Source organism: Pagrus pagrus, assembly GCF_965226575.1.
Source record: "Pagrus pagrus genome assembly, chromosome: 15".
In the NCBI taxonomy this organism is placed as follows: domain Eukaryota; kingdom Metazoa; phylum Chordata; class Actinopteri; order Spariformes; family Sparidae; genus Pagrus; species Pagrus pagrus.
Window position 1 is genome coordinate 20056725 of NC_140199.1, and position 23459 is coordinate 20080183.

At 42.6% G+C, this 23459-nt stretch overlaps 1 protein-coding gene across 2 annotated transcripts; it reads left to right on the forward strand.

Moving 5' to 3' along the window:
* Positions 1-1045: 1045 nt before the first annotated feature.
* foxn2a (forkhead box N2a) lies at positions 1046-21904 on the forward strand. 2 transcript variants are annotated; one of them, XM_084374882.1, is made up of 6 exons: positions 1046-1207; positions 11343-11920; positions 15397-15521; positions 15795-15844; positions 16467-16535; positions 18187-21904. In XM_084374882.1, the coding sequence occupies exons 2-6, from the start codon at positions 11357-11359 to the stop codon at positions 18609-18611; spliced, it is 1233 nt and encodes a 410-aa protein (XP_084231008.1). In that variant the 5' UTR covers positions 1046-1207; positions 11343-11356; the 3' UTR covers positions 18612-21904. The 2 variants fall into 2 exon arrangements, with proteins under 2 accessions (XP_084231008.1, XP_084231009.1); XM_084374883.1 differs by lacking the exon at positions 16467-16535.
* The last annotated feature ends 1555 nt before the right edge of the window (positions 21905-23459 follow it).

Sequence of the window (23459 nt, forward strand, 5' to 3'; positions counted from 1 at the left end):
CTGTTAATGACAGGTACCAAGCGTCAGATCAACAAAAAATACATTCCTGAGTACCAGTCAGGCTTTCCCCATGACATAAAACTGCCATTAGGTTACGCCGGTGCAAAGCCTGTTTGTCCAGTTGAAAGTAGGTAGAAAACAAGGGTGTGCATCAACACCAGTGCAAAAGTATTTACAGCGCTGCTGGATGGCAGGTATTTGGGCTTCAACACAGTAAAAAGCAAATATGGAGACTATTGGATCAGTCCACAGAGAGCTACTCATGTACGCTTATGAAATGGAGTGGCTGAGATGAGTAAGGTATCACCGTTATGTGAAAGTTACAGTTTGGTGTGAAGTCAGTCGCCTGGTAAAGCTCATCAGATAGCCGGGAAAACACACAAAACCGACCTGCTGCTTTTCCTCAAGCACATCCATGCGGTCCTGTGAATAACAGGTAGGGCCTACGTGTAATTCAATTACACATCAGGATGAGTTTTATCTGCAACAGCAAAGAAGGTGCACACTTGTGCCTTTTATTTATTCTTCCAATTTCTGTCCTTTGCTTTGTCTAAGTGCTCAGGCATCACCCAGCATGTGTCTATTGTGTGTAGTGTATACAGGTCACGTTAGCTCCTTGTATCATCGTTTACTCTAGGAGGGGCCCTGTTTGAGGGTCCACTATCGTCACGAGGCTGGGTGTGGTGACACATCCTTTCTCTCCGCCCCGAGGTGTTTGTGTAGCCTAAATAACGCGGGAGTGTTTTGTGTGGGACCCGTCCGGTTTGATCGCTCACACACACTTTATTAATTTATAATTCACCCCCCGCCGCTGCCTCGCCACCAAACACCACGTCACCAGTCAATAAATCTGTTCAAAAACACTATTTCCCTCCGCTGTGTTACGTTACAAGCAGCTGGCGATAAAAGTGAAAGCACATTTCACCATGCAAAATAGGATGGCGTGCGCGCTCGCGGAGCTCCTGCGCTGCGGCAGTTGCCAGGGGAGATAGGAGGGGAGGGGTTTTGATTGGCTGAAGTGGGCCTGTTGCCATGACGACGGCGAGGGGTTTGGTAGCGTTGCCGTGCGCTGTGTGATCCGCGCGCTGCGTGTATGGAGGAAGCAGCTGCTGATCTGATCTCTGACATTGTGTGAGACAGACAACTGAATAAACTGCGCACAGACGTGTCTTTAAACACACCGCACCGAGGCACGCCGTGCATGATTGTGAGTATTTGCTCGTTTTTTAAAAAAAGAAAAAAACTCGCCGTTTTTGTTAATCGTGTTCGGCCCGATTTCGGTTTGTGTTCCGAACAAGCTCAAAGTAAATGTGGTCAAGTGACTTTGCTTAGAGCAGCCAGCATGGCAGATCAAGCGACAGCATGTGGCCAGCTAGCTAATGTTAACGTTATATACTTCTCCCTGTTCTCTCGGCTCGTAGCTTGAGGAGTAGAGGAGGGGTATTTATAGCCCCTACGAATGGCTGTGGTTTGATACGTGAAACTAGAATAACTATAATATTCTGGATAGTTAAAATGTTATGCTAACGCTAGCAGCAGATTTACCTTCACTGACCCACCGAGCGGCTGCTAACGCTACTTTGCCTCTCGGTTGTGCTGGTTGAGATACCGTTGGTAACCTTACAGCTCGGGAACTTAACTCTCATTAAAAGTGACCTGAATGTAATTCACTAAGTTAGTTCGTATCGCGTCCCCGTGAGTAGGGAAGTGTTGTGCAATGGTCCACGTCATTACGTGTAACTTTGTGTTGCTCATTGTGAGGCTGGCTGTGGCTGCCTGTGAGTGTAGTCTTGAGTCCGCGGTGATTAAATGCCTCAGTATATCTAGCATTAGCTACAAAGCATATTGGTTTTCTTTGCTAACAGCACTTTGAGTGTATCTTCCCCACTTGGCTTAGACTCGCTGTTTCGTTAAATGTCTTTGTTTGTGGCGTAGTTCCTCACGTTGTAGTAGGCAGCGATACATGATTTTTTTTTGTCGGTGTTTATTTGTCTTTCCCTCATGTCTACACGTATTTGAATATTTCATGCTATATATCGACGGTAGCAGAGGTTGGGAGGCTACACTGGCTAGCTAAGCACATGATGTAATGGATTATCACAAGATTGTCCCAGATATAGAGTGCTCTACAAACAATGTCAGAGTGTAGGAAAAATATCTGTTTAGCCCAGTAGGATATACTTAATATGTTCTCACTGACTATGTCTTCATATACTTTGTTATTCCACGTGTCTGCCCCTGTTGTCTCTCTACCTGCTACCTGTCAGTGTTGTTCATCTGAAATTCACTGTGTGCTCTGAGCTTTATATGTGTGTTTGTAAGAAGGAGAAAAAAAAGCATTGGGAAATGTTTTTTCCTTGTGAGGTTATGACATTGATGTAGACTGACGTTTCTTTCTCCTTGCCTGACAGTTGTTAAAGCCCGAGTGATAAATAGAAAGACAAAGGCAACAGGGGCTTAAGGGACAGAAACAGACAAAAAAGAAACAGATGTTGTCAATCTGCCATTATTTTATTGCCAGAAATCTCCATGGTCATGTCGTGGGTCAAACCATCTGTTGTCTTTGTAGTTGTAGCATGTATCCACTCCTGTACATGTTTGTATGTACAGTACCCTCTGAAGGGTGAGTACTTTTGCCTCCCAGAATAGACGAGGGTCTGCCAACTTTACTGACATTCATTACTATAAATAAGTCTTGTCGTAACCCAGTGATGCGTTTATTGCTGACGTGAAATGGCTTTAATAACTTCATGGATGTGAAATATTATCAGTAGAATTGAATTATCTGGAATAGGCCTCTAAGACATTGTAGTAACAATAGGTAGAATTACTCCATTGTTTGAGGGTATTTTCTACCCTAGTAAAAGGTGAAATACAGGTGAAGTAGGAGGCAGAGTGCCCAATCTTTATGATTATTATAGTCTTTCCTTATGGGTCTGCTCGCAGTGTACACAGCTTGAATATGTAACTGGCACACTTGAGAGTCAAAGGCTTTTACTCATAACTCGAAACTGAAATTAAGAGCGAGTTCATGCATCAATTGATGACATGAGTCACAGAACCACTTGGTATTTTTGTCGTGTATTCCTGACGGTAAATCCTGGTGTGTCAACATTCTTGTTAACTTCATTGACGCAGATAAGATCAAAGTCTCGACTTTTTTTTCTTATTTAAAAGCTTAATAGTCAGAAACGACAATGTGCTGCTCCCTGTCTGTGTTTTGACTGTACCGATACAGTAATAGAATCAGTGGTAACAAATATATCTCAAGCTCCCTCCAGAACTCCCAAGAACGCCACACTTAATTTTGAACACTTGGTAGACACTTTGGTGTCACTCGTTCTGAATAGTTGCTCCATTGTACTGTACTGATGACAGAACAGGAAGATGTTCCTCAGAGGATGTATGACAACAATGAAGCAATGTGACAAGAGAGACCACCAGAGCACAGCACAACATTTTTATGGAGTGAATTTTGATCGTACACAGTACATTTTCAACCCAATTGAGCTGTTTTTTCCTGTTCAGTTATCACAATGTGCTGGATATAATGTATAAAACATCTTAATAAGGAAATTACATGGTACTAGATTGTAGCTTGTTGCTGTAGCACCAGTGGTACAGAATCTGCACTTCGAGATGGTGGTATTGCCATGTAATCAGCCTTATCACAGAATTGTGTACTCTGACCCAAAGTAAATGAAAGGTTGCGTCCTCTAAAATACACCATGTTCTTTGTAGGCATATGAGTGACTGTGTTTAAATTCATTATGAAAGCTGACCCATGTGGCAGAAACTTTTGGGATTGCTTAACATAGTCTGAACCTGGCTTCTCCTGAACAGAAAAGCTCAAAGCTTTATAACCTACTGTTCTCTGAAAGCCCTAATTACCAAGTCATTTGAGACTTTGATTTTACTGCCTGTTAGTTGGACTGAGGTAGCCATTATCGTTGTAATGGAGGAGGTTGAATAATTCGATGATTGGCAGAATAAGAAAGTTGATGGTCGCTGTTCACTTGAAATGACTGTATTCCCATAATTATGTTGTTGCGTGCACATTGCAGTGTTTTTACACATTCAAAGTGGAAAGTAGTGTATTTTTTTAAAAGATCAGCCAAAGTCTTTATAGTTTTTTATAAAAAAAAAAAGCCTTACCATTATGAGGGTTGTTAAAATGAGCATATGCACATTCAGTTAGTTCAGTCACTAATCAGTGAGCTCCAGCTCTAACTGCTGGCGTTGACCTATCTGGTTTGCGGAGTCGACAGCTTCGTGCAGTTATGTGGTGGTTGGCTTGAATGGTTAAAGCTGCACATTTCATCACCTGCTCAAACTCCTGTGTGTGTGTGTGTGTGTGTGTGTTTCTGAAGGAGGGACAGCCCCAGGAGTAGGTCGTCTTCTGTTGTCTCAGGCCTGTGACATTCTGCTAATCAAACATAGGTCTTAGCCCTGAATCTGAGATGTTAAACGCCTGTAGAGCGATGTTTACACCCATGGGCTTTATTTAGTGGCTCTGGTCATGATTTTGCTTTCCATGTCCTCTTCAGATGATCAAATTGTCTGCCCTTTTTTGTGATGTTTCACATCATTTAGCATCTCCCAGGGGACATGGGTACAGCTAAATGGCACCTATTTTTATCCACTAAGCTTTCCACTTAACAGCTGTCACTATTTTACAAACTGGGGTCGACTTATTGTAGGTAATGTCATAACATCAACAAAAAGACAGAACATGTCAAGTTCAGTTCTGCAAATCTAAAAATACAGTTTGAATGTGAATGTTTTGAGTTTCCACCTCAGTTTTTCCTTCATACGTCTTTTTCTGCTTGTGTGTATTTACAGAAGTTGCATATGGGCAATGTGTGTATTCCTGTTGTGGCGCCCCTCCGTCTACTCCACTTATTGTTTTACATCTCTTGATTGGTCACAGTGGTCACGCACTGACTCTATCATGACCAACCCCCCCCCCCCCCCCCCGCCCCCCTTCCCTGCCCTTCTTTTACCCCCCAACTGTCCCTGTCCCATTCCTGACGGGGTGGACTCGAGACGCAGCCCATTAAGGCCCGCCTCCTTGAAAACAACACTGATATGACCGTTTCTTTGATTGAGAGAAAGGAAGAGGGAAGCACGGCTGTGTCCTGCGTCACAATGGGCCTTTGTCTCATCACCCCGGGTTGAATTAACGGGATTTATTTAATTGATGGCAGTCTGACAACAATGACGGAGGCTTGATCAGCTTGTCTGCATATGATCAGGATTTTGGAGGATGTGTGAGGCCATTTGGGATTGTATCGTCACCTTACCAAAGTTCGGACCCAGTGCCAGCCAAGGAGCAACAGGACTTAAGTTGTAAACAGTGTCGTCATTAGAACAGCACTGGTGAAGGGCTGAGAATGTAAACATGAAACTGATGCATCCGTCACTGTTCCTTGAATGAGAGTCTTATACTGAGCTCTGTGCTTGAAACAGCTGAATCCATGAATAAATATGAAGCTCGGTTTACGAGAGCTTTTGCTATTTTTAAACGTCTGGCATTGTCATCAGATCACCATGGTGATTTATTGCCAAAATAAAGTTTGTTGGAAATATAAAGTAAACTTCATTTGAGCAGGTTATGTAACAACGACACAAAGCCACCAAAAATGTGAATGGATTCTTCTTTATAATATATGATATTGTAATGCTTTAAGTTTCCCTGTGAGAAATTTGCTCTCGCCACTTTTTAATGTTGCACAGTGTAAGTTAGGGCAGGATGCTATCAAGCCAATTGTTGTAGCGCTGCATAAACATTTATCGTATTGAGAGATGGTAAATAAAGGCCTGCAGGAAATGCTCTTGTTGGTCCATTTTTTTAATAACCCCTAACCCTAACACTGACTCTTAAGAGAAGTTAAGCTTATTTTGTATATACTCCAAACTAAACTAAACTAAACTAAACTAAACTAAAGTACTAATTAAGAAAGGTTTAAACTATACACAACTGTATTTCTTTTTCTTGGGCGGGGATTTATTATCTAAGATGTTGAGTCAACACAATGGAATAAAATACAAATACAAGAAGCAGTAATGTAACAAACAGATAGCCAAGAAGACATGCACTGTGCTCATCTTTGTTATGTTACTGCTCCTTACTGTATGTTCATAATTGCTGTGTATGCACTTTAGTTGATTTACTCACTTCAGAAGCTTCAGTAAATATTTTTTAATCTTGGAAAGCAAGTTACTTGTAGCTGTCTTCAGGCTGGTTTCTGTTGGTTCTCACTGTACTTCAGGAAGCTCAGGAAGGATTTCATTATAATTTGCTATAATTCAGGAACATTTTTGTCACTTGATTTTCCTGCAGGGCCTTACTGTTCTTGCACACAAAATTTTTCTTTTGCAGACACTTGCAGTATTTACATGGAATCTCATACAGAGCACATTCATAGAAGGGCTTATGTTGAAACTTTAACTGAACAGTTAAAGAAACATTCATTGTGCCTCCAAATATATGGAAACTTTATTAAAAATCTCCTTACAAGTGTTTATTACATGGATTTTGACACTGCTGCAGAGGAGATGCTCAGGCAGTTAGTGCTGTTTTTGGTGTTAAAAAGTATACGAGACTGTTGCGTAGGCTGATTGGTATGAGTGTTTGTACACTTAACTTAGAGCCACATGACCCAAGAGATAAGGTTTCAGTGTTGGCTGGGGGCTGGCCTGCACTTTTACAGGCCTCACCTCTGTTGACGGTCGAAGTGCAGTCCTGTGTGTTTGAGTTTGAAATCACTGTGTGAAGTTAATGTCTCCGATGAAAATCACAATGTTTTGTTTTCTTCTTTTTTCCCCCAGCTGTTAAGTGATTGCATCAGTCATTTCATTATGTTCGGCTCGGGTGTTTGTCAGCGGTCTATAAGCTACATGCTGCTGGAATTCATAGATTGCCAAAGTAAATACCGCTGGTCTAATAAACGCTGCCTCTCGGCCCCTCACCGCTCCAGTCCACTGTTTTGGTGTAGAGCAGAACCTTGCTGTCTCTGTGTGAAGTCTGCGTTTGTTTTCTGAAAATGAACTTCCTCAACAGGCAGGAGGTGTTTCCTTCCCTCCTGGTCCACTGTTTGAAACTGTGAGGTGAATACTGAGCGCTTCTGAAACATGACTGGAGCAAAAACAACTGCTCCTTTGTATAAGCCGAGTGCGGGGCCAATTGTAATGCTTTGTGCAAGCTTTTTCATTCGCTTTCACCTCGGGCTCCGAGTAGATCGTTTTAATCCATTGAGTACTTTTATTAGAGAATGTATCATTTAGACGTGCTTTAACAGTAGCCTGATTAGCCTTCACATTAATGGATGCTTTACTTGTTATGACATAATTTGACCCTCTCATAAAATAAAAAAGACTGCCACTCTTGGCTACCTCGCTCTGGAACAGCCCCTCTCTCTCTCTCCCACTCTAACTCAGCCCCCCTTTGTCTCATTCACATTTTTCAGAGCTCCAACCAGACTGGGTAGTCACCTAAATATCAGTTAGGGTTTCAAATAACAGCCCTCGCCGTGGGGCTTTGCGACACACCTCTGTGTATCTATTACAGAGGTGTAACTGGTTTGTGTCAACTGGTTTACATCTTGTGAGGAGGGTGTGGCAAGAGTACATCTGTGTGTGAACTTAAGGCAGTAACATACTGAATGTAATCTCTGGAGTTTTTGTTCCCAAATTTACGAAAAAATAATTTTATGTCATTTTTTTACTGAACAAAAATAGCTGTCTAGTGCGTTCGGTATGCCTTAATGGCACTAAGTCAGTCGTGCCATGACAACCAGGTTGGCTGTGGCCTTTCCCGCTGCTCTTTGTCAGACAGGTTTGTGGAGAACAGCAGCAGACTGCTGGCCTCAGCATTTTCCGCCTGTATTGATCTCCCCACATTAGCTCTCTCTTCATGCACAGACATGAGCACAATTGCTTCCCTTACAACATTGGCTGCCGTGGCAACTGAGTCCTGATCATGAGATTCACTCCCAGAAACCATCTCAAACCGGCACCTCTTCATTTTGCCGCCGCTGCCGCCGTCTTCTTTACATTCCCCTGTACATATTTGACACGTCAACGGCTTGATTTGCCACTTAAAGCTATCTCCATATGTCTTTGTGTATTTTTGAATAGGCTAAGTGCTTAACAGGATAAAAGAGCAGTTTGAAAAGGGGGGAAAAATGTGCCTTGGCACCTGCTGTTAGTGCTTGCCTGTTTGCACATGAATATGATGAGGCTGGCGGTGCGCGGGGCTATTTTAACTTGCAGATGAGCCATCAGGTCAGCACCATTGCAGCTTTGGTGTATTTTCAAGGATGAGCTGCAGTCAACAGGCCAGTGCAGCTTATTAGCTCCCTCTCCCCCTCTCCACTCTGTACACACTAGTGTCCCATTATTCATCGCATTCCCAGCCGCCTCTCTTTGATGCCTTTTTCATAAGAGCAATGATAGCTGCGATCATCGCTACAGCAGTGCGTAATTGACCAGCTGCAGTCACAGTAAAACACTTCCTGTGTTTGGCTGGATGCAGGACAGCTTTCTGTGTCGTCCACCACGCTACATCTGTTGATATTTAAATGGCGGTCTTCTGGAGAAGCGACTCAAAAGAGGATAAGCACTCCCAGCCACCCAAGAGCCCAGCTGAGAGGTCAGGGCTGTGAAAATGGACTGAGGTGAAGCTCTCTTGTGCTTTAAGGTTAATCAGTCATGTGACACTTTACCCGGACTGTGACTTCTTCTCCTCTGCCTGCCACAAAACTGAATCAAGTTTACAGACAGTTATGGCCTGCTGAAGAAAAAGCACAAGCATGTGGAGTGTTTACTGTTGACCCAGTATCAAGAAACCACACCTTCTAATCAAACAAAGAGCAATGCAGTCATGAACTTTTTTGCCACACCTGTGTTGGCTTATGGTTTATTGTGAACTTAATGTTTGTCATACACAGGTATTGGGTAGCACAGTCATGGAAATAGACTTGACTTAAACTCACATGAACTCTTTTAAGCGGTAGACCGCTACCCCTAGTCTAAAGTAGGGGTAGCGGTCTAGGAACTGAAAGTATGTACATGCTTTTCACCTGATTTTCAAAACACATTTAGTATCTGAAGCTTCATTCTGAAGTGATTCCTTGGAAGGGTAAATTATATTGTCCTCCAAAACTGCAGGCCTGTCTGTCTGTGCAGTCCCAGTTCTAGTAGGAACCTGTCATGTCGAGGGATATCTTCTCGTGTTTTCGGTCTCTTGAGCAGAGATTTTCTTTTAACACAAATGGGCAGTTCTCGCGCTGCCTGACATATCTGATTGCTCTACTTTGCTGAGAGCTGTGATTCATCCTAGACTGAGGATATAACTTACATAGCCTACCTCACTACCACCACAGAGTCTCAGCTGGCTCTCTCTCTCTCTGTCTGTCTGTCTGTCTGTCTTTCTCTGTCTCTTGGTCTCTCTCCTTCTGTCTGTTTGCTCTGTTCTTCCATGAAAGGGTTTTTCTATTGTTGTGTCTCTTCCTATGTTTCCTCTTTGCCTTTGGCCTGGAAAGCTCTTTGACTTACTTCCCTTTTTTTGGTGATAAAAATCGCAGAAGTGTATGTGGTACACAAGGAAATGTCAATGGTGCTGACAAATTAAAGCGCAGACAAAAGAGGACTGACAGACAGAATGCAGGACACAATGTAGCCTACATGACGCCATCTATGGAGTAGACAGGAAGTACTACTTTGAAAGAAGCATGTATCCTTTTAGCTAAATAAATCAGCCGCTTTGATTTAGAAGTCACTCCAAACCAAAATAGGATCTGTTTGCCGTATGTTTATCCCCTCATTAAGAGTTGAGTGGTAATTTTGTAAATGCACTCCTTCTCCTGTCCTCACTGACTGGCTTTGACAAACTGATTTGTGTGAGTGTGTGTGTGTGTGTATGTGTGTGTACACTCCCTCTCCTGTCTCACCCGCTGTGCTAACACTCTCGAGTTTGACCCAATTCTCCTCTTATCACAAAAATTAGAAGATATCCCTATCCACTAGTTTTCGTGCGCCTTTACCTCTCCAAGCTCCCAACCCCTTCTCCTATATCGATCCGGATCCAGAACATCCCAGACCACCCCGGACCGGGGCATCTGGTGTCCACCAACGGGTCCAGTGGGACCATTTTCAGCACATTCTGCGGCAGAGCCAGCCAACATGGATTACTTATTTTCTTATTTCATCTATTTATCTTGTTTGTGGGATTTGTGCTCTAAATTGAAGGGACGGCACGGTTGGCATGGTGACACCCAGGACATAAAGCTTGTTGTGAGCTGAGCCAGAGAGGGATCTCTTTGTGCTCTTGGCCTCACTAACCAGTATGAAAGACCATAGCTTGTATTTTCTGGTTCAAACAGAGTTATTCAGGTTTAAATAAGCACTTATTTACCTATTTACTTATTGTAGTCTGCCAAGACTTTGACACAGTTTTTCTGTGGCTGAATCCAAATCATAACTCGGTACGTTAGGTTCAATTTAGGGATGCATGATACAGACGGGAGGGGAAGAGCGAGGGCAGATTGTTCACTAGTTAATCGATCACGGATGGCATCATTCTCTTGGACAAATTTTGTAAAAAGTATAAAATGCTAAAATGGATCGCCAAATACACCTAGGCGGCCCGCCCAGGGAAATTCTGTGATTTGGAAACACTGCAACAGTTCTTCATCTGAGCCTGTTTGAAAAAATAATCATTGTCTTATGAATGTAGGTACTTGTTTGGATTTGTTTAATAATACAGGGCTCTGGCAATATTGAATTTCCTAGTGCTGTTTGTCAAATGACAAACAACTTGTGGATCCATAGCCTCTTTACACTACTTAATCTGGCGTGTGACAAATTGAGACTTGATCCTGGCTGAATGCAGATCAATCTGTAAGAGCCATCCACTCTGTAAGATCGTCGGATGGTCTCATGCTCATTTACACATAACGAGCAGCTGGTTCTTGTCTGAGACGAGGTGGGCGTCAAGGAGTGGAGCCTTAAGTCGGTTCAGTTTCTTGAGAGGACGTCCTCGATGGTCCTCAGCTGGAGTCAAGGGGGAGGGAGGGGTCGGTGCTGAGAGCCTCTCCGTCCTTGGCAGGCATGGAGGAGAGGGGCAGTGAGAGGGCCAGGGAATGGGATGGCGGTAGACAGGCGCAGCCACAGGGGGTGTATCCCGTGGGAAAACTTAAGAAAACAATGCTGCCGCTTGGAAGAGCACATCATTCCATTATGTCGCATCCAGTCATTTCATACTTTGTTTTGAAGTCATCTGATAAAAACTGTCTATAAGCTGTTAAGTATTAACCATCTCTTCTCTCCTCCCCTTCCAGACCTCTTTGGTTTAATGGGTCCAATCATTGGGATGTCACCAGATAAGAAAACGGAAATTCCGGGTATGCAAGAAGAGCGGACAGGGCTCAGAGGCGTTTGTGGTGTGGGAACACTGCCTGAGGCGGAGTGTGCGTCCAGTCCGCTGGCGACCAGCGTGGATCGTACCGGAGGCAACGAGGATGAGGAGCTCACCAACCTCAACTGGCTACACGAGAACCTGCTGCAGAACTTCACTCTGGGAGGTCCGGAAGCTCAGCCCAGCGGCAGCCCCCTCTTTGACATAGAGGGAGACTACGGCTCCAACCAGGGCCCGTCGTCCTCCTCCTCATCTTCATCACACGGCAGAGGCAGGGAGCGGGACTCGTTGAAGTCGAAGCCTCCTTTCTCGTTTTCCCTCCTCATCTACATGGCCATCGAGCAGTCTCCCAGCAAGTCTTTGCCTGTTAAAGAAATCTACGGCTGGATTCTCGAGCACTTCCCTTATTTCTCCAACGCTCCTACTGGCTGGAAGAACTCTGTTCGTCACAACTTGTCCTTGAACAAATGCTTCCTCAAGGTCGAAAGGAGTTTGGGAAAGGTAGGTTAGCAAACTGTCTAACTTTCACACACAGATTTAAACTTGTATGCACTGTTTAAATTATGCTTCTTGAAACAGTTGTCTTTGCGTTGTTGTTTGAGGATGTGATCGTAGAAATACCCATGGGCTGCTGGTCTGCTTTGTTTAGCAAAACACAATTGGTTTACAGAGCTGTAACGATTAGTCTATTAATTGACTCGAGTCGAAAGAAATTTAATAGTCAACCATTTTGCTAATGGATTAATTGTGTCAGTAATTTTTCAAGCAAAAATGTCAAACATTTGCTGGTTCCAGCCTCCTAAACGACCGCTATACTTCTTTTCTTTGTCATTTATGGTAGTAAATGAAGAGTCATTGAGTTTTGGACTGTTGGTTGGACAATACAACCTACGTGAAGATGTCTGTTTGGGCTCTGGGAAATTGTGATGAGCATTTTTTTTCACAATTTTATGAGATTTTATGAACTTAACTAATAATAAATGAAAATAATCGTTAGTTGCAGCTCTATTAACAGTGTGTTGCAGTGTGAAGCTGCACTGTGGCTCGTGTGTCCGGGTCTGTAACTCAGCCGTAGGGACCTCTGACTCTGCTGCGATAAGGGTGGAATCCAGTCAAGGTCACAGATACTCCTTCACAGGAAATACAAACACAGCACGCTAAGACAGGACCTTATCTCCCGTAGCACTACAAGGTAGTGCAACTGTTTTAACCAGGGAGAGAAGCATCCCACAGTTGGCAACCTCGACATATCTCTGTGAGAATGGAGTGAACGTGTCCTAGTCAGTCGTGTTTACTTGTGTTTGCGTTCCCGTAAGATGTTGACCTCCACATATACTTGTGGAAAAAGGACAAATGCACTCCTGCAAATCCTGCACAAACATTCTTGTGAACCGAATGGGAAATTAGTAAAAGATTGGTTGTGAAGTGGTGAATTTACTTCCTAATGGTTGCTATTTCCGTTTAAGTTTCCAGTATTTTTGTTGAGAAATACGACGAGAAACAGGAAAGGTTTGAGCCTGACTTTTGGGGTTGATGCTGATTTTTGCAATAATCCCTCAAATTTATTTAGCAAACATTTTTGACAAAGATATATATTTCAGGAGAATATTTAACAGTAGAATAGTAAACTTTATTGTCTAAAATGACATCAGAGCCAAAATTAACTGGGAATTTAAGTTACAAATCACCCCAAGCAGCTTTTTCTGCATTATGATCTTAAGAAAATATTTTTTTCATATAGATGCATATTGGACAACATATACACCAATAAGATATATTTATGACCAATATTGGCTCTAGAAAAGGTACAGGAATAAGCTCAAGATGGTTTTTGGTGTTTTCTCAGAAGTCACTGTTAAAGACAGCTTGTCTGCGTCATCGTGACTGTAAAGGTGTGGTTTGATTTGTTTTGATTGATAGTGGCTTGGTTACAAAAGCAAAGAACACTAAAGCTGTGCTCAGAAAACAAAAAACAGTTTCAAGCTTGACAGAAAATGTTCATATGGGACCCCAGTGCTCGTAATCAGAAGCTGTAGTGCTGAACATGTCAGTAGTGATTAGCTTTTTCTCTTCAGCTTATTTTTCAAATGTTGCTCAAGTTTTAGAGAAAGGCAGGGAGGTTTTTAAGAGTACAGTGAGACATGCGTCACACTTGTGTTGTTTGTATGTTATACTGATCCAGGAAGTGACACAACGGTAGCCATATTGAGCTGCAGTATGAGTTCTGACTTGTGACCGGTAGAGCCCGTGGTGCCAAGGCTGCGCCTGGCTAAGACCTTGTATTTTCCCACCGTGGGGAGGGAATGGTGGTTAGCACTCAGCGAGTAGCAACATGGTGAGGCGCAGGCCGCTCAGCGTGCAGGTGCACAGCGTGAGCCCTTCGTCTGTTGAGAGACCGGCACCAGTGTCACATGACGCTGGCTGGTGGTTTCCGTTGCCATGGAGACATTTCCTTCTTCCTGCATCAGGGCTGGTTGGTAATCTGAGTCAAGGTTATTCTCCTCCCTCCCTCCCTCCTTCCCTCACTCTGTTCTCCTCCCAGACTGGGCAGTACGCCGCCATCAGATAAAGTGACAGTTAACACACTCCCGCACACATCACCAACAGACAAATTCCCTCCTCGCACAGAGCTGCAGAGCAGCTATTTCCTCCTTTTGTTCAGGCTGTGAAGGAATTCTTAGTTATGCATTTTCTGTTTCCACTGTGTGGTTTATGATGAAATGCTTCTTAAAGAACTATTGCTTCAGTGTTTTGCCATTTGTGCAAAATGAGACTTGCTCTCATGGCATCTGACACATCACTATGCTGCCTTCACTGCAGTCTCCTGTATGTAGTATTCAGTTTGTCTGCTGAGAATGCTCTGAATGTAGTGTAAGCCATTTGATAAATAATTCTGTGTATTATTTGGATAAATTAAGAATAGGATATAGCCACAAATAGTTTTGGTATGTCACTATTTTTATTTTATTTAAGTTTTAAGAAACTATAAAAGGTGCTATTATTGCTTATTATTGACCTTTAACCTTGAAGAGAGTAGTCTCTTAAAGGTCAGGGTTACACTTCCACTTCCACGTGTCATTTAACCTATATTTTACCACAAACAACTAATGAAAACAAACAACATCAAATTCTAACAAAAGAAACAAGAAGCAGACATGAAACAAGCAGCACATTACATCAAGACAATGAATTTACCAGTGTTCAGTAAAGGACATGTGTATTCAATCGACAAATAGTCCTTAATCCTATTTTTATAATCTTCCATACTTATGTTAATATTCAAGTTCAGGTGTCTCTGTAGCTCACAGCAGGAAGGTGAAGGCGTGAAAACCGTGGAATCATGTACATAATTTGTCTTATCCGCTCTCCTGATAAATCACAATCATTTGTAGTGCTCTGCAATTACACAGATCACCAAAATTGATTAACTAACTGTCTCAGTGAATCTTTAAAGGTGCAGTGTGAAGTATGTGACCATTGGTGCCACAGTGGAGAAATGTTTTCTCGTACTAATACTAACCATGCATGCACATCCTGTTGCTGGTTTTGCACTACTATGGTGAACAACAGTTGGCAGTGGTAACGTGCAAAGAAGTGTATGAATGCACTCATAAAGGCAGTGAAAAAGACTAGAAGCTGACCAACGTGAATATAAACAATGCATGTTTTTAAGCAATAGAAAATGCGGCTTTGCAAATGTATTTTAGCAAGGATTCAACCTTTATGTTAGGCTTCAAGAATACAGGTTTTGGTGAGAAACACTGAATTTAAATGTAACTTTTGCGTGTTGTCTCAGAATGAAGTTCAGACGAACCTGTGGCAGTTCTGTAACATATTTATGTCGCGGTCAGGCATCAGGACTATTTATAAGTACATCTCTTTGAATTAAAATTCCCCCCCACAAGTTTCTTACTTTGCAGCCTTGCTGTAGTAGATAGTAAATGTAGAAGTTTGACCGTCCCTGCTTTTCCCTACAGGCCAATGGAAAAGGTTCTCTCTGGTGTGTTGACCCCGAGTACCGCCCCAACCTGATCCAAGCTCTTAAGAAGCAGCACTTCCCTGCCGCACATGCCTTCTGCACACCACCCGCCTCCCCACCCAGGTAAACTGCATCAGCCACTCATGGCATGCTTTGAGTAACGCGTTTGTGTTGGCTTTGATGTTGCAGGAAATTGCTTTGCAAGCCAGACTTGGCACATCACGTCTGTCTCTGTCAAATCAGTGTTACCATAAACCATTTATTTACTGGACTTGTTTGATTTTGAGTGTTGACATTCAGTCCTTTTAAATAACTAAAAGTTTTGAAGGGTCACGTTTAACTTTTTATTTTGCAAATCTGACCCATCATGCCTTTTTTTTTTTTTACCTTCTACAGTGCCTCCTCACCCCCTCGCCATCTCTTTCTACAAGGCTGCTCATTTAAAGGTGAGACGGAAGCAAACTTCACTGTTTAAGTTTGGATATGCACAATAAAAGCCGCCTGCCGAGCAAGAATGTGTAGATGTAAAGTTTGAGTTTGTGTTTGTGCAGTATTTTGATTATGTTGCACATTTCAGTCCCAGAACATTCAGCATCACTGTGCTTTTATTCTCAACTCTTGGTTTGATTTCTTGCTTTCAAGTCATTGATGCCTCATGTAGACCATAATGTTGAGAGCTCCCTGTCGATGTCTCAGCCTCCTCTTCCCCCCCGCCTCTGCCTCTTGGATCTGTAACCTTGACGACAGGCAGAGGTTCTGCTGGTGCAGAGTGTCGAGCACTCAGTCTCACTGTAATCATTAATAATTTAGAGCCCCAGAAGTGAGCTACGAGGCTTTTAGACACTTTGTCAGCTCTGAAAAAGATCGGATGCACTCTCAATATCAGTGGCTGGAGTTTATCCTCTGGTTTGTTTCGGCCAATCCATTCACTAAGCACTGATTGGGTCACTCTGTCTCTAGTTTAAAATGATGAAAACAACCCAGTCCTCCCAGTCCTGGTAGAGATGCCATGCTACCATGCTTTCACTCTTTAGGACTGACCATCATGCATGTTCTCTCCTCTTCCAGAGTCTGACATTGATGCTGCCACTGCCATGATGCTCTTAAACTCTGCCCCCGGGCACCACGTTGACCCATGTAAGAGAATCCAGAAGCAGCCATACTTTCACCAACTTTTTTGTGTCCTACCCCCAACATTACCACCCTGTCATTGCTTAAATCTTCTTTTATTTTGTGTGCTTTAAGTTGTGATATGTGTGTCACTTGTTGTTGTAAGCAAAATGTTGGTTCTCGCACAGGAAAGGTTTGAAGAACATTACTCTTTGGTGATTGTGTACAATTTTTCTGCAAAGCGGCAACTTTTAGATGTGGGTAAAATGTGTGATAAAACAGCATTATCGAAGAAAAGTACTGTAGTGCTGCAGAAATGCTGTGGCCTACAAATCTTGTTCTCCAGATGTAAGAAAACATTTTCATTAACTGTTAAATCATCATGATTTTAATAGTTTTTTAGTGAAAGTGAAAGTTGTGATGCACTAATTGTGAGCCTGGAGCCATTAGCTGGTCAGCCTAGCCTAGCACAAAGACTGGAAATAGGGGGAAAACGGCTTACCTGGCTCGATCAAATGCCGACAAAATCCATGCACAAGCACCTCTAACGCTAACAAACTAACAGGTTATTGTTTAATCTGTTCAATCTAGAAATTAGGGATGGGATGATAAAAGATTTTATTGCAGATTACAATAAAAATCCCACGTTAATTGTGCAGGAAGACCTTATGATTTATGATTGCTAATTTAAGATTCTTTGAATGTTTGTTTATCACTAAAAAAAAGATGTGCATCTATGTGATGCAATAAAAAATATTTGTTTCCTGACAAAATGTAATGTTAAAGGGATTATAGTTTAAGTGCAATTTCAGGTTTTATTTAAAAGTTTTAAGAATATGTAGATGATTATCGCAATTGTGTTTGACAGGATAAACCATGCCTAGTAGAAATGTTGAACTATCCCTTTAACATGTGATCCATTCTAAAAATGTCTTTGAATAATTATTTTGAAGACATATTGAAGGAACAGTTTGACTAAAGCTGTAAACCGGTTAGCTTAGCTTAGCTTGGCACAAACACAGGAAACAGCCAGCTTGGCTCTGTCCAAAGGTGACAAAATCCAGCTACCAGCACCTGAGTACATTATTTGTTTAAGATGTTCAAACAAAACAACTAAACCTTTTACATAAGATCTATTATAAAATGTTTTTGTTGAGATTATTAGCTTCAGTCAGTTATTTTAGTGCAGGATCTTCTTACGAGGTTTTAAGAAAAAACTGGCTCGGTGTTTTACATTTTTTATTAGATCATAATTTATTTGCTTGCACTTAATTCATTTGATTCAGTGACTGCCACAGCCCTCCAAGGATCACTTTGCTGTTAATACTAATATTTGTACTTTCCCAATTGATGGTAATTCTGCTTTAACATGCATGCAACAAGATATTTTTAAAACAGGTTTTCCCTCTTGGGCCGTGGCAACTTTTAGTTCTGCTTTATGCTTGTAAACAAAGCAAGCTACAGTTACAGTCTGTGGTTGACCGTGTCTGATTTCTGCTTTTTCTTCTTTTAAATAAAACCCCCCCAAACAAAATCTAGTTTCTGTAAAGTACCATCAGAATTTACTTGACATCTGTCTTAACCTCTTCTAAAACCAACCATAACTTTAACGTAGAAGGTTAACAGTGTTTGTGGTGCCGTAACACGCTAGTAAAATCTCCTTTTGCATTCTCCTCAGGCAATTCTGACGGCCCACTGGACCTCTCCCGGCCCGATTCTGTCCTGGTCAGCAGCGATCCAAAGCAGGACCACAACTACAGCAGCGTCGCCCTGCAGCGCTGCTCCTCCCGCTCCTCCTCCTCGTCTCTCTCCTCCTTGGATGAAGGGGGCTGCGACGGCAGGCAGTCCCGCCGCGCCGGCAGTGAGGGCTTCCACAGCGACGAGGACTCCGACCTCTGGGACGAGAGGGGCGTCCACCAGACTTCACGCCGCCCGCCGGCCATCAAGTGGCCCGTCGGCAAGAGGCCGCGACGCGAGGTCAAGCCAGAGCTGGATGAGGAGCTGAAGGAAGCCGCCGGCTCTTTGCTTCACCTCGCCGGTATACGCAGCTGCATGGAGGGCTCCAAACGCACTGTAAAGAGCACAAAACTGAACAGGAAATGAAGATTTTTTTTTTTTTGCCCCCATCAGACTCCGGACCCTGTGAACCCTAACCTCTGACCCCTGATCGTGTGTCCCAGTGTGCCTCCTTCTCCTTATCTGATCGTTCATTGGCCATTTCGAGCCTTTTCTTTTTGTTTGGGAGTATCCATGTCCAACAAAACAAATGGCAATAGTATCGTTCACACAGGAGAACAAAGCCATATAGAGACTTTTGTAACTTCGGGGGTATCTTCTGGGGATGGGTGTTTGGGCTATGGAGATCCATCAAGAAACCTATCCAAAACGACCCGCCTGCTTCTGTTGGATTAGAAGATTGTGATTCAAGAATTTTTTCCTCTGAGAGACAAAATGGGAAAAAAGCTGAAGGTTTTATAACTCAAAGCGTTGCATGCTTCCTCCTCAAACCTGTATCCTCTTCCAAGTGAATCTATTTATGAAGCGAATGAGTGCATGTTTGTAACAGACAAAATCTAACCTCCTGGTGTTATATCAGTTTCTCCTTTTTGTGCTAAAGAAAAAAAATCGCCACTGTTTTGAAAGGAACCCTTGCTCTACGAATTCTCTTGTAAGAGAGATGCAATAATTAATCCACAACCTTAACTTTTTTCACGTTATTTCGCGGTGGCATTCACCCGAGTCGAGTATGCTAGTTGAACTTTACAATTAAGAGAACGAAAGGAGTAGTACTCAGATCTTGTTACGCGATAAACTTTATTACACACGAGCTCTGGCTGTGTTTCAGGATTAGCAAGATGTGGAAATGGTATTACTCTGCCACTGCCAAAATTTAGTTGCAAAGTTAGCTATACTACTTCGCTCAGTTTTGTGCGACCATTACCGTGCGACACAAGTGAAACCTGTTTTCATTTTATTTGCAAACTGCTCGTCCTGTCGAACCCTCCCATTCATCAGTGTGTTTTTGACATTTCCTGTGCAGACACAGAGCATATATTCACATGTTTGGTGACAGCCTATGCAAAGTCAACATCTGCTACGTATTGCCAGATGTTCACTGTGTGTTCATAGGTTATCCTCCGTAGGTTTTATTTTATTTCCGTGTGTGCGTGTGTGTGTATCATAGTGCATGTCGACTTCAGCCTGAACCTGAGAAGAGTTTGAGACGGTCAAACGCTTTGCTTCTACTGACAAAGTAGTCATACTGCTCCATTGAATGTGATCGGTGTAATGACAGATCTCCTTGCTCGAGCTGTGTTGTAGGGCTGCTTGCTTCTGGTCCATTTTGAACGCAGAGCTGGTTTATAGTCAGAGAAACAGGAGTGGTGGGAACTTCTTGCTCCATTGTTTGAGTTTGCAGTTTGATTATACCTCCATGTGTTCTCCTTGTGTTTTGAACCATGTACTTTAGAAACTGATCCAGCTAATTCTCTGTCAGCTGACCCTTTGGCCAAGTTAATTCACAGCTCGGGAGTGTGTTTCGGTTCTCAAATGAAAAGTGCAGATCATGTTCAATTAAAGAATGAGGAGGGGACAAAGCAGCTGTGGCCGGACAGAACTGGACTCGCAGGCGAGATGTTGAAGACTTGTGCCGCTCTCATGTTGTGCCCTCAGTTCTCGCCTGCCACCCGTGTTGCGTCCTTGCTCTTCCTCTGAGAACAAAATAAGGAAGTGCGCGCTCTCTTCTCGCAATGTGAAACGGAGTGTTTATTGTCAGTTGATTGCATGAAGTTCACGGAGGGGAAGTTGTGTAAAATGCCACAATTCTCATTCGAGCTTTTAAAAAGGCTGCGTGCCCGCAGCGTACAATACAAGGTAGCATGGACGCGCACAAGGGCAACACATTTTTTTTTATTATTACCCACAGTACTGGATCACATTGTGTCACAGTGACTGTTAGTATAGCATGCATGGTCAGTGCCAAACATTTTCTTGTGCCACTGATGTAAAACTGCAAAGGGCCATGGTCACTATATCCCCCTGCTGCCACAGCGTAGTTGTGATTTAGAGCAACAATGCCCTACTTTTCTGAATCCTCCGAACAGGAAATGGGAGAGGACTCTAGTCGTAACAGTGACTTAACCAATCTCTTGGTTTATTTTTGTCGCTTTAGAGTGGGAAACAGCAGAGTAAGCTGCAGTACTCTGAAGTAATACTTGCATACACTGGTCTTGTTTAGCTGTGAAAAAAAGAACAAATTGTTGTTCATTAATCATCACCTTATTTATGACATTAATTTATGGGATTATTGAATGCTATCAGAGACAGGTCGTTTGAAACGAATGACTAAGCACATTTATTTTTCTCCCTCTGTGAACTTCTCTTAATAAGTATTTTATTTTTCTCCTCGTCTTATTTTACAGCAATACACCTTTTTTTCTTTCACTATGTTATAGTGATTAAGTATTTTGCCAATGTCTATTGTCTTTAGAGCGGGTGTTTTTATTTTTATTTTTCCAATTTAACCACGACTGCCAGGTTTTCTTGATGTTTTGTTTTGCTTTGTGTTAGAACTGGATAGACAACAGTTAATTAACATTGATCCTGAAACCTTTTGTTGCCAAAATTGATGTACAGCTGGGGAGTAAAAATGTAACATGGACACGTTCCCCGTGTACTGTAGAAGTACTTTGAAGATGATTGAATCATTTTTTTTACATTTGCCTCATGTTTATGTTTTAGATGTTATGACTAAAGTAGTCACACATTGAAGATTAGCATCAATCTCTTCACAGTTTAGAGTCTAAAACAAAAAAAGAAGAATACTGCCACTCATAACTCATGCTTCCAGGTATTGTTATGGGATGTTGAACTAACTAACTCAGTCCCCCCCCCTCCAGGCTGCTGCTGTGTAGTTTCAGAACTACACTTAAGTACACGGACAAATGCAGATAAATTATGGAGAGACTTGTAGAGGAAAATCTCGCTCATTCTTTCTGTAGCACTTGCAAAAGAAATGTCACGTTTGGTCTCAAAGCATCACTGAGTCGGTGAGACGATCTGCGGACGAGCTACCTAAACGTTTTGGGGTCCGACTTAACAAAAACTCCAAACCCCCGGTCGCTTCATCGCTCGACACTGAATAATGATTATGTGATTCTCAAAAATTCTGTTGCAGTTCCCATGGGTATGATGAACATTATGTTGCATTTGACAAAGCTGCCAACCCAGTATCAGTTTGTGTCAGTTGTCTGCCATGTCTCTTGGACCGACACACCTTTTGGTTTTTGTATGCTAACCTCTGTTGATAAAATGTTTATAAGATTTATTTTCGCCAAAGATATGCAATTGCATTATATATGGTATTACAAAATATTAATAAAAACCTGTTCTTGTTACGGCTGTGAGCATCTCTTTATTCCGGTCTGAGCTGCAGCTCTGCCTCTCGCTCCAAATGAGTCTTGACACGTTTCTTGCCCTGCTTACTCTCCTCCACAACACATGAATGCCATCACTTTACATTAGTGGCTGTATTTGTGATCAACATTGCCACCTGCTGTGAAGGCCACAGGATCAAAACTCTCCCTAATAATAATCCATTCTTTAGAAAACGTAGCCGCCTCTCCGTGCGGCTGCTTTCTCAGCTTTCACATAACCACGTTACAGCTGGCAAATATTTCCCACCAAGTCCAGCAGTTCAGAGCTGTTTTGACTGCACAAGCTGTGCTCGGCACTACGTGCGGCGGCTCCGCCACACTTTGCCTTTTTCTTCTGCGTGTCTTCTCAATGCACCGACGTGGCGGGCTGCCAGAAACGCACCTCACATTAATGTAAATTCCAGGGCTGTGCCAGTGATGGATGCATCATCAGATGTCCTAACGACACTCTTCGCTGTAAGTTAATTAGTCATGGAGGACTGTGGGATGAACACAGTGTGACCCTGAACAAGGGCTTGTCTGACTAGCCTCAGGCCCATTGGCACAGCTCTATTGTTCAATAGAGTCCTGTGTGTCGACTGGAAGAGTGGGGGCTTCTCCCTACTGACTGCCTCAATTCAGCTGGAAATCAGAGCAGCATCACCCCCCCCCTCTCCACACACACACACACAGCCCTAGCAACCACGCCACGCCGACAGTTGCCAGGCAACCAGACAATGCTGGAGCCACTGGCTGTGGTGTGTGTGTATGTGTGCTAGAGAGTTTGTGTTTTGCCTCTATGCATTTAAGATCAGTAGTAGTGAAACAGCAGCAGAGGAAATGCTTTTGAGCAAAACCCAATTCGAGGATTACTTTACAAACGACACATTTAACAGTTGATAGAATAAAGACTCCACCGTTCAGGTCTCCTTAAAGGGTACAAGAAAGAAAGAAAGATAAACAGAGAGACTGAAAGAAAGAGGGAAGGAGGGAAAGTAATAAATACTGTGTGGTGAAAACATGAAGAGATTATTATGGATTAGGTGAAATTAATCATGTAGGATTTGAGCACTGATGGCTGCATTAGCAGCATGTCATTTCACTTCCTAAACGGGGTCATGTGCGTTTTAAAGAGGAAATCACAGAGGCCATCGTCCACAGTGCCACAACTCGCTTGTGATTTCTGACCTTGTTTTTTTTATTATTAACGCAACACATGCCGTAAATAATTTATCAGTGACATCACGGCACTTCATTGTAAATGGCATTAGGTGGAGCTGAAAGGAGGGGATGTAATGGTGATAGCATCCTCCTTTGCTGCAATACTGAGATCATAATCAGATCTTCTTGTACAAACAAATGTGCAAATAACTACAAACTCTCAGTACATTTTAGGGTATCACTGGTGTAATATGAATTAAAATGTCACCCTTAAAATGCATGATATCATTATATATAGTTGAGAAAACAATAACAGCACATGATGCCAAGTACTGTAAATGATTTCCACACATTTTGTAGCTTAAGTCACATTGCA

What these genes read in the sequence shown, in the direction of transcription:
- foxn2a (XM_084374882.1), top strand. Translation starts at nt 11,357, where the DNA reads ATGGGTCCAATCATTGGGATGTCACCAGATAAGAAAACGGAAATTCCG. An exon ending in CCACCCGCCTCCCCACCCAG is followed by an intron (nt 15,522 to 15,794) that starts GTAAACTGCATC and finishes TACCTTCTACAG; the next exon opens with TGCCTCCTCACCCCCTCGCC. An exon ending in ACAAGGCTGCTCATTTAAAG is followed by an intron (nt 15,845 to 16,466) that starts GTGAGACGGAAG and finishes CTCCTCTTCCAG; the next exon opens with AGTCTGACATTGATGCTGCC.